The 11,726-nt window shown below is 46.7% G+C and overlaps 1 protein-coding gene across 1 annotated transcript; it reads left to right on the top strand.

Annotated features, from left to right (window-relative positions):
* Window positions 1-6,217: 6,217 nt before the first annotated feature.
* LOC138786475 (uncharacterized) lies at window positions 6,218-10,867 on the top strand. Its single transcript, XM_069963463.1, has 6 exons — window positions 6,218-6,271; window positions 6,354-6,527; window positions 6,610-7,038; window positions 7,122-7,707; window positions 8,841-9,187; window positions 9,266-10,867. Exons 1-6 carry the CDS (start codon window positions 6,218-6,220, stop codon window positions 10,724-10,726), a joined length of 3,051 nt encoding a protein of 1,016 aa, XP_069819564.1. The 3' UTR covers window positions 10,727-10,867.
* The last annotated feature ends 859 nt before the right edge of the window (window positions 10,868-11,726 follow it).

Genomic DNA, 11,726 nt, shown 5'->3' with positions numbered 1-11,726 from the left:
AGACTTTTGTAGTACAAGCATGCAAGCACTGCAGACTGCCAAATTTTCCCATGTAAAATAACGGAACCAGCGTGACTATTACATGATACATATGGTTTCTATTTGGTGGAAGCTGCAATACAAGTGTAAACAGAACCATAGGAGCAAGTGTGAAAGCTAAAATAATGACATACAGTATATATTTCTCTTCCCTGTCGTCCTATTGGCCTCACAATAGCTGGGGTGTTCTCACCCCTGTGGGCCACTAGGACGAGTGGAATTTTAATGATTTAAACTTGTAGCTCCTCCCACCCCTGTATATAGTGCCCCTCTACCTTCCACCTGTCAGTTTTATTTTTCGTCCCTTTGGGTACGGGGGCGAGTGGTTAGCTCCGGTCCTGGATTCCGGGGCCGGAGGTAGCTCCGCTTTGCCTTCGGGCATTCGGCGGCGGTCCGGCATCTTGTGGTGTCCTGGGCCGCTGTATACGGAGCGGTCTCCATACCTGGAGGCCGCCATCTTTGCGGAACCCGGGATCCGGAAGTGTCTCTGACGCACTTCCGGTTTCGGAAGCGCGATGCGCCCGTTAAGCTCCGGAGCTCCACAGATCGGCGAAAGACGCGGGTAAGATAGTCGGGAGGCCGGCGGCGCCTTCCTAAGGTACAGGCTCATTACCTTTTCTGATCTGAGGTCTCGGTTCTGGCCTATTCTTTAGCTCCGCCCCAGGGGGGCGTTAGGGGGCGGGGCTTGTATCTTTTGGCGCCAGTTTGGCGTTTTTAAACCCCACCTGCACTCAAAGCTCTACCATTGTGTCTGGATCTCTCTGGCTGGTGGATGTGCTTAGACAGCGGTGTCGCCTGTAGTCTTCACGGTCTAAAGTAAGTGTTGCGCTTAGCTCATTTATGGTTTTAGCTATGAATACTTGTTACTCATTTTAATGTATGATAGATGTCTTCTAAAGAGGGTTCTGAGAGGAGAGCCTCTGATGGTCGAAAAACACTGTCCAAGAGAAAACATTTCTCATGTGCCGACTGTGATAGAGACCTTCCTGATGGATGGGAATATTTGAAATGCCATGAGTGTCGTGTTACAGCCTCAAATGACGAACCTACCATACATGATGTGGTAGGTTAACCCCTTCCTAACATTCTGTTTATCCATTTAAGTCCATAAGTGGTACTTATATATATATATATATATACCTATTCCCACAGGTGGTGTGGGTAAAGCAGTCTCTGACGGGTATCCAGGACTCTGTGTCTGAATTGAAGGAATCCTTCCAGAGTGCTAAGGAGTCAAGAAGGGATGAACGCCCTAAGTGTGTCTCGCCATCTGGACGGGAGTATAAGATTGTGGATGAAATTGGCTCATCTTCTGATGATGATGACGATATTGAGACTATAAGAACATATTTTCCTGTTGAGAAAATGCAAAAATTCATTAGAGTGGTTAAACAACAGAACGAGCCACAGTATGATGATGAGGATAGACCATCCACATCTAGAAGGGCCTTTGATGTGGATGATACGTCTATGCTCATGTTAAAAAACGAATGGCGCAAGCCTGAAAAGGCTGCGGTTATAAGCCGTAGATTTAAGGCTATGTTTCCACTGATGGAAGACAAAGCTAAGGATTGGCTCTCACCTCCTAAGGTTGATGTAGCCGTAGCTAAATTATCTAGACGTACCATGGTTCCAGCCGAGGATGGGTCCAGTTTAAAGGACCCCATGGACAGACGCCTAGAAGTATCTCTTAAAAGAGCCTACTCTGCGGCCTCTGCTCAAGGGGCTGTGTCTATTTCAGCCTTCGAGGTAGGGAAGGCCTTGAGGAAGTGGCTTATGAAGACACAGGATGACATAGAATCAGGAGTAGGGAGAGATGAGATACTGACTGCCTTTAAAAAGATTAATCTCGGAATAGATTATCTTTGTGACGCGGCCTCCCAACAGGTCAGGCTCGCCGCCAGATCTATGTCTCTCTCCACTGCGAGCCGTAGGGCTCTGTGGTTGAGGCCCTGGTCAAGCGACTGTTCCTCCAAGTACTATCTGTGCAACTTGGAATATAGTCCCGGGAGGCTATTCGGCACTGAATTGGACCAATTAATGCTGGATCTCTCTGATAAAAAAGGGAAGAGTCTCCCTTATGAGCAGAGGAAAAATCGCCGTCAGTTTCGTAGAGAGAGAACTCCCCAAAGAATGCGACAGTGGCGATATTCCACAAAGGGTAGAGGTGGCTATGCCAGTAAAAGAGGTGGACAGCAGTCCAAAGGAAACAGAAAGCCAGATTTCTGACTATCCCCAGCAAGTAGGGGGACGTTTAAGTTTTTTTCTAAAAATTTGGGAATCCAGAATAAAGGATCCATGGGTTCTCAAGATCATTCGGGAGGGTTACTCCCTTCCTCTGGAGTCCCCCCCTCCAGAGAAATTCTTAATTTCAAATCCTCCTCCTTCCCCAAGGAAAGAAATTTTGGAGAAGGAAATAAGGCTACTGCTCTCCAAAGCAGCCTTGGAAGAGGTCCCCCCTTTAGAGAGGCAACAGGGAATATATTCGCCGATTTTTCTTGTGCCAAAGCCTTCTGGAAGGTGGAGAGTTATCTTAGATCTCAGATTCCTAAATCAGTTCATAATAAAAAAGAAATTCAGAATGGAAACGATAAGGTCTGTTCCATTTATCCTTTCACAGGGGGACTTTCTAGCGTCTCTGGATCTGCAAGACGCGTATTTTCATATCCCGATTCATTCACAGTTCAGACGGTTCCTGAGGATTGCCGTGTATCTCGAGGGTCAGCTCAAGCATCTACAATTCAAGGTACTTCCATTTGGCATAACCACAGCACCCTTTGTTTTCACCAAGGTGGTTTCCGCGGTGGTAGCGGAACTCAGGCTTCAGGGAATGAGAGTCATCCCTTATTTGGACGACTGGCTAATCATAGCGCAGTCTGCAGACCTCCTAGACGCCCAGGTTCGTATAATTCTCCAATTCCTACAGGAATTAGGTTGGATTATCAACGAAGACAAGTCGGACTTTCTCCCAGCAACATCAAAAATATTTCTGGGATTTATCGTAGACACTCTACAGATGAAATTATTTCTTTCACCACAGAGGAGACTGAGAATCCTTCAGGGGTGTGCTTTCCTTGCAGTGCCAAGACAGGTATCGTTGAGGACACTAATGAGATTTCTAGGTCTACTGACCTCCTCGGCAGATGCAGTTCCCTGGGCCTTGTGGCATATTCGAGTTCTTCAGATGGAAGTCCTCCAGGCGTGGGACAGAGATCAGACTACGCTGGACAGGAAGATAGTATTATCTTCTCGAAGCAGACAGTCCCTGTCGTGGTGGAAAAATCTAAAGGAAGGGAAGAGTCTAGAGGAGCCCTGTTGGACCATAATTACCACAGATGCTTCAGGCACCGGTTGGGGAGCACACCTACAGGAACAACAGGTATCGGGAGTCTGGACCAGGGAGGAGGCAGAGCTTTCCTCCAATACCAGGGAACTGAAGGCAATATTTTATTCCCTCAGACATTTCTCCTCACAGATCAGACAGAAAGCGATCCGTATACGGACGGACAACATGGCGTCGGTTTGTTACATCAACAAACAGGGAGGCACGAGATCCCAGTCCCTTCTGGAAGAAGTGGGAAGGATCTTCAACTGGGCGGAAGGATGGATAACCAGGTTATCAGCATCCCACATCAAAGGAGAGCAGAATGTACTAGCAGATCGTCTCAGCAGGGGATTGACAGTGCCGGGAGAATGGAGCCTCAATCAGGAGATATTCTCAGAGATTGTGAAGAGGTTCGGAATTCCCCAGATAGATCTGATGGCAACAAGACAAAATACAAAACTCCAGAGATTCTGCTCCCTTTACCCCGCAGACAAACCAGTGGTAATAGATGCCATGACCATACCCTGGACATACGACCTGGCCTACATTTTTCCACCAGTCTCAATGATACCGCGTGTATTGTTGAAAGTCAGGCAGGATCAAGCAGCTGTCATCACGGTGATTCCATTCTGGCCAAAGAGATCGTGGTTTCCTCTTCTTCTGCAGATGAGTCAGGGGAAATTTTGGAGACTCCCGCTGAGACCAGACCTTCTTCTACAGGGGTCTCATCAATGCAAGAATCTGAAATCCTTCAACCTAACCGCCTGGCTTCTGGTAGGTCCCTATTGAGAACCGAGGGTCTCTCAGAAAGGGTGTTGGCTACGCTTTCTCACTCAAGGAGTGAGGCGACCAACAAATCATATACAAGAATTCAAAAAATTTTTCAAACTTGGGCAGCCTCTAGACAGGTGGATGCTCAAAATCCATCAATCCCACAGATTATGGAATTTCTTCAAGATGGATTCGATAGGGGGTTAAGACCTAACTCTTTAAGAGTCCAGGTAGCAGCCATGTCAGTCTTTTTGAACAGAAAACTGTTGCAAATACAGGAGGTAAGAGACTTTTGCAAAGCGGCAGACCGATTAAGACCTCCAGTAGTAAAATCAGTTTCACCCTGGAACCTAGTTTTAGTCCTCAAAAGTTTATGTGCAGCTCCATTTGAGCCTCTTCAGGAAGTGGACTTAAAATACTTAACTTTGAAAACAGTTTTTCTTCTAGCTATTTCTTCAGCCAAACGCGTTGGAGAACTTCAAGCCTTGGGCTCTAAAGAACCATATGTCCTATTTCTCAACAACAGAGTGGTGCTCAAATTGTTGCCTTCTTTCAGGCCGAAAGTTGCTTCCTTTTCTAACCTTAACCAGTCCATATCTCTTCCAGTATATTCTCCTGCGCCTAGTGAAGACGGTATGGATTTTTCTTCCCTGGATGTAGTGCGATGTCTAAAAATCTATCTGCAAAGAACAGCCCAGTTTCGCAAGGACGAAAACCTCCTAGTCCTTTTCCAGGGAAGATACAGAGGTAAGAAGGCTTCCAAACCCTCCATCTCTAGATGGATATGTGATTGTATAAAAATCAGTTATAACATGTCGGAAACTCCAGTTCCGGAATTTCTGAGGGCACATTCTACCAGGTCTGTCTCTACCTCATGGGCAGAAAGAAGTTCCATTCCCATGGAGAACATCTGCATGGCGGCTACATGGTCTACCCCCATCACATTTCTAAAACATTATCGGATTGATTCCTTGCTTTCAGCTAATACCGGATTTGCAAAATCGGTTCTCAGTTCTGTGTCTGATGTCCCACCCTAGGGGATTTGTTGTTTGCTTGCTAATTCCCCAGCTATTGTGAGGCCAATAGGACGACAGGGAAGTTAACATTTATTATGTTAAATTGTTTTCCCTTAGTCCTATTGGCATCACAAGAATCCCTCCCTTTGAATAAAGTTGACTTGTTAATAAACTGACAGGTGGAAGGTAGAGGGGCACTATATACAGGGGTGGGAGGAGCTACAAGTTTAAATCATTAAAATTCCACTCGTCCTAGTGGCCCACAGGGGTGAGAACACCCCAGCTATTGTGATGCCAATAGGACTAAGGGAAAACAATTTAACATAATAAATGTTAACTTCTCGCCCTATGACGGCACCCCTGGAGAGGACCACCTCCTATTCCCATTGGACAGGAAACAGAACACTGGACCTTAAAAGAATCGCCTCCTCTCACCACACCAGTTACTGTTTCCTGTCCCATGGGAGCAGGACATGGAGGGTCTCCTCCAGGGACCTTCATAGGGCTGAGGGATCACCGGCAGACGGGTACCGGCTCCCGAGGTATTTATACCTGAAGACTGAGGCCCGTCCAGCACCTCCAGATGATCGGGCCCCGCGCGTCTCCCGGCCCCTCTGGCGTCCGTCCCGGTGAGTAGGACGGCGGGGATGCGCATGCGCGAACTGGGGGACGCAAGAACGCAATGACGCAGTGGCGCGATGACGTAATGACGTCGGCGCAGCGTCCCCACGTGTCGCGGCGCGCTCCCGGAAGCCGTGATGACGCGGGACGGGCTTCCGGAGGGGGGATGTCCCTATAGGCCTTGCTCTATAGGCCCAGGCCACGGCTTGCCGGGGGTGACGGCGGGAGGGTGTGCCGCATCAGCGCCGTGGCGGGGGCGGGGTCAGCCGGCCCTAGGTGCATTGGCGCCATATTTAAAGCAGCAGAGCTCAGAGTGCCTTGCACCTGCATAAAGAGCCTGCTGCTAGGAAGACGGTTACTGTGTGCTGTGCTGTGCTTTGCTGTGCTGTGCTTTGCTGTGCTTTGCTGTGCCAGCTGTGGGGACCTGAGACCAATCCTGGGTCAGATGGAGTCCCAAGGCGCTGAACAATCCCAGACCTCTGCTACAGATAATCCAGCGGTATGGTGTGGTAAGAGGGGTTCTCCCCATATATGTATTTTAAACACACTATCTTATCAGGATGTTATGGTTTGTATTTTAGGAGGGATCCTCTAAAAAGGAGCGTACTAAGATTAAGGAGTGTCCGGTCTGCAGAAAGAGGCTTAGTAGTTCATACAATAAGACCTTGTGTGGGGGGTGCATGAACCGAGTATTAGAAGATCAAGGACCATCCTTCATTAGAAACATGAGAGACATGGTTAGGCAAGAAATCAGGGTAGGTAGAAGTATCTTGTTTCATCATTTAAATTTCGCTTTAGCTCCCCTCTACGAGTGTACTTATTGTTGTATTTCTGCAGGCCTCCCTACCCTCTCGCCCAACTTCCTCTGAGACGCCTGGAGTCAGCATTAACCCACCTCCTGACTCTCAGCCACTGGTCATTGCGGGACCAAGTCAGCAGATGGATCCCTCTCCTATAAATGAGGAAGATCAGGATCTATCACTAGAGGTGGACGATCAGGGTGAATTAGCCTCTGATCCAGAGGAGATCTCAGGGGAGGACTCTGCAGGGTCACTGTTACCAATTGAATCCATAGACGCTCTCATTAAAAATGTCAGACTAACTATGGAGATTGACGATACCCCTCAACCCAGATCCGTACAGGACATTATGTTTGAGGGGTTAGCCCCAAAAAAGAGACTGGTGTTTCCAGTACACCAGAGTATTAAGACTCTTATCTGTCACGAGTGGGCTAATCCAGACCGGAAATTCTTTATCCCACGGGCTGTAAGTCTGGTATTACATCTATCTTTGAAGAAAACTATGTAATATGACACTTATATTGATTCTAACCTTTTTCCTATTTTTAGTACAAAAGGAAATATCCCTTCGGTCAGGAGGACTGTGAATCCTGGGAGGGGGCCCCTAAGATAGATCATCCAGTGGCGAAGATCTCAAAAAAGAATGCACTGCCCTTCGAGGACACAGCAGTGCTTAAAGACCCTCTAGATAAGAGAGCCGATATATATTTAAAGAAGTCTTGGGAAGCATCCACATCCGCATTCAAGCCTTTGATTGCGACGACTTCAGTAGCTAGGTCACTAAAAATGTGGATGACTGAACTTAAAGATAAGGTCAAGGAGAGTAATCCAAATCAGGACTTTAATCAGGCATTTACTACGATTGACAATGCTGTGTCATTTATTTCAGAAGCATCAGCAGATGCCCTAAAGCTGTCAGCCCGATCAGCGGCCCTTTCAAACTCAGCCCGAAGATCTATATGGGTAAAGGAGTGGAAGGGTGATACCACATCAAAGGCCAAGCTATGTGGAGTCCCATGTGAAGGGAAGCTTCTATTTGGGTCTGCCCTGGAGTCTATCCTAGAGAAGGCCTCTGACAGAAAGAAGGGATTCCCCCTTATACCCCAACAGACCAGTAGACCATTCAGGGGAAGAGGTAGGAGACCTAGGGGGGGAAATGTCAGTAGTAGGAAAGATTGGCGACCTCAGAAGAAGAATAAGGGTTTTCTCTTTCCTTCTTCTGACAAAAAGGCCCCTCAATGACATGAGGTCCCTGTGGGAGGCCGTTTAGCTTGTTATTTTTCACAGTGGTGTACAATTTCTGGTAGCACTTTTGTGTTGGATACAATAAAATTTGGCCTTAAAATTTCTTTTTCGTCCTCCCCAGGGGAAAGATTTGTATGTACTGACCTGTCATCAGACCCTGACAAACACATGGCTCTTCTAGCTGAGATCCATTCCCTTCTAAATAAAAAAGTGCTTATCCCGGTTCCCGGGGAACAGAGGGGAGTGGGATTCTACTCCACTTTGTTTCTTGTGAAAAAGCCCAATGGTTCATACAGAACAATAATTAATCTCAAGCCACTAAACAGGGCCCTTACTTACGAGAGGTTCAGAATGGAGTCAATATCTTCTGCTATTCTGAATCTCTCGGAAAACTGCTTTATGGCCACCATCGATCTCAGGGATGCTTATTATCATATTCCTATGCATCCTGACCATTACAGATTTCTGAGAGTGGCGGTGAACATGGGCTCAGAGTTTTCTCATTTCCAGTTTACAGCCATGCCATTTGGTATCTCTCAAGCTCCCAGAGCATTCACCAAGGTAATGGCAGAAGTCATGGCACATGTGAGAGAAAGGAATATCATCGTTGTCCCCTACCTTGATGACTTTCTGATTATTAACAATTCACAGACGGCCCTAGAGGCAGATATTAGATTCATAGAGTCAGTTTTTTTCTCTCTGGGATGGGAAGTCAATGAGGAAAAATCCAACAAAACGCCTAGCCAGCGGTGTAAATTCCTGGGGATCTACCTAGACTCCAGGGTTCAAAGATCCTTTCTCCCAGAGAATAAGATCTTACAGGTCCAGACAAGAATCAGGCAGCTCTCGGCCGATCCCCTTACTACTATGAGGTCAGCCATGTCATTGTTAGGACTCTTGACTTCTTGTATCCAGGCAGTACCGTGGGCACAGTATCACACCAGAAGGCTCCAGTGTCAAATTCTGTCTGAATGGGATGGCGTAACTGATTCCCTAGATTCCCCTTTTTCTCTATCTCCACAGACTTTAAGATCCCTGTCCTGGTGGGAGCAACGGGAACATCTAGACAAGGGCCTTCCATGGAACATCACGGAAGTAAAGACTATTACAACAGACGCCAGTCCTTCTGGATGGGGGGCTCATACGGGACCTCTTCTTCTACAAGGGAAATGGAGCCCGGAAGAAGCCAGAGAATCCCAAAACGTACGGGAGTTAAAGGCAGTTTTTCTCTCTTTAATACAGGCACTACCAGAGCTTCAGGGGAGAAACGTAAGGGTACTGTCGGACAACGCGGCGGCAGTAGCCTACCTAAATCACCAAGGTGGAACCAGATCAACCGACCTGATGAGGATCACACACCATATCTTCAGGTTGGCAGAACCTCATTTTCTTTCTCTGACAGCACTACACCTAAAAGGATCAGACAATACAACAGCGGACTTCCTCAGCAGGAACAAGCTAAAACAAGGAGAATGGGAGCTATCCCAGGAGGTTTTCCATCAAATCTGCAGTCTCTGGGGGACCCCGAAAGCAGACCTGTTCGCCACCAGGACGAACAGAAAAGTAAGAGAATTTTATTCCCTGTCTCAGAAGGACAACCCCGCTGCCATAGACGCACTAGCACAGAATTGGGACAGCGGCCTCCTTTACGCCTTCCCACCGATCAGGCTTCTATCTCGGGTGATACGCAAGATCAGGCAGGACAAAGCAGACGTCATTCTGGTTGCTCCCTTCTGGCCCAGAAGGGTGTGGTTCGCCTGGTTGAGGAGACTGTCGATAGCAGACCCCTGGGTGCTTCCGGAGAGACGGGATCTCCTACACCAGGGACCAGTACTTCACCCGACAGCACAGAACCTTCACTTAACAGCCTGGCGTGTGAAAGGCAGCTTCTGATTGACAGAGGACTATCCCCTCAGGTGATATCCACACTTTTAGCCAGCCGAAAGAGGGTTACATCAGCCATTTACCTGAGAACTTGGAAGGCCTTTTGTAGGTACGTGAACCAGCCAATCAATGTAATTGCTCCTCCTAATATTCCACTAATTCTGGACTTTCTGCAGGAGGGTCTTAACATGAACTTGAGACCAAGCACTATAAAAGTTCAAATTTCAGCCCTTAGTGCACTTTTTGATTTCAGATTGGCTGAACATCCATGGGTAAAAAGGTTCACAAAAGCTGCAACTAGACTGGCTCCCAGTATAAAATCAAGACTCCCTCCTTGGGACTTAAATATAGTGTTATCAGGACTGACCATTTCTCCATTCGAGCCAATGTTAGAATTACCTATCAGGCTGCTATCCTGGAAACTTGCCTTCTTGCTCGCTATCACATCAGCCCGAAGGGTTAGCGAGATCAGAGCCTTCTCCATCAACCCTCCATACATGACAATTAGGGATGATAGAATTATCTTATCTCCTGACCCTGCCTTTCTCCCAAAGGTGGTATCCAATTTCCACAGGTCCCAGGAGGTAGTTCTTCCCTCATTTTGCACTAATCCATCCAACGATAGAGAGGCAGCCTTTCATACATTGGACGTTAGGCGTATTCTGTTACACTATCTGGAGGTCACTAGGGATTGGAGACAGACTGATAATCTCTTAGTATCCTTCCAGGGAAAGAACAAGGGTAAAGCAGCTACCTCACAAACCATCGCTAGATGGGTAAAACAGGCCATAGGGGAATGCTATAGATCCAGTGGAAAGGATATCCCCGTAGGGTTTGGGGCACACTCCACCAGAGCAGTAGCCACTTCCTGGGCAGAGAGGGCATCAGTCACATTAGAGCAGATCTGTAGGACCGCTACTTGGAGCACTCCACACACCTTCTTTAGACATTACAGATTACAACTATCGTCAACAGAGGACTTGACGTTTGGTAGAAGGGTACTGCACGCAGTGGTCCCTCCCTAGGCGGGGGAAATTCCTAATCTAATCTCCAGGGGTGCCGTCATAGGGCGAGAAGAGAAAACAAGAATTACTAACCGGTAATGTCTTTTCTTTGAGCCCATGACGGCACCCCGCCTAATACCCGCCCTTGAAAGAGATATGACATACCTTGACGTAGTTAATGTATGTTTAGATGTATATACTTTATTTAAAAAAAAAAAAAAAAAAAAAAGCGTATATATATATATATATAGACATATAAAGATGTATATAGAGGTAGATATATACATATGGATATATGCAGATATTATATAACACAGTTAGTATGCTATGTTGTGTTTATTAAAAAGATTCGCTCCTAGGATCCTTGCAAAGAACTGGTGTGGTGAGAGGAGGCGATTCTTTTAAGGTCCAGTGTTCTGTTTCCTGTCCAATGGGAATAGGAGGTGGTCCTCTCCAGGGGTGCCGTCATGGGCTCAAAGAAAAGACATTACCGGTTAGTAATTCTTGTTTTTTTCCAAATGGATAATTGCATAAAATGTAATTGACTAATCATGCTCACATTGTGCCTGGTATTTAAGTCAGAAAATCTGCGTATGGACATAAGCTAAAATTATTATGTTAATTTGTTTTCCCTGAGACCCATTGCCATCACAACATATGGGGTAAATTCGCCCCTGCGAGCCCCTGGGATGAAGGAATATTTAATGAAAAAATAACAATTAAATTTTAATCCCCTCCTCCATGAGGTATAAATAGGCTCCACCTCCCCCTAGACCTCAGTCTATTTATAAAGAAACATAAAACACAGGGAGGGAGTCTTGTGATGCCAATGGTTCTCAGGGAAAACAAATTAACAATAATTTTAGCTTCCCTATCGTCCCATTGGCATCACAACATTGGGGTATTATCGCCCCTGCGAGCCCCTGGGACGAAGGAATATTTAATGAATACTTTAAAGTAAACTTTTTAATCTTTATTACTCCTCCCCCAGGAAGTATAAATAAGCCCCACCTCCCCATAC

Source organism: Dendropsophus ebraccatus, chromosome 3 (assembly GCF_027789765.1).
Source record: "Dendropsophus ebraccatus isolate aDenEbr1 chromosome 3, aDenEbr1.pat, whole genome shotgun sequence".
Classification (NCBI taxonomy): Eukaryota; Metazoa; Chordata; class Amphibia; order Anura; family Hylidae; genus Dendropsophus; species Dendropsophus ebraccatus.
The sequence above is the reverse complement of the archived record's forward strand: the minus strand, read 5'-3'. Positions and strand labels throughout refer to the sequence as shown.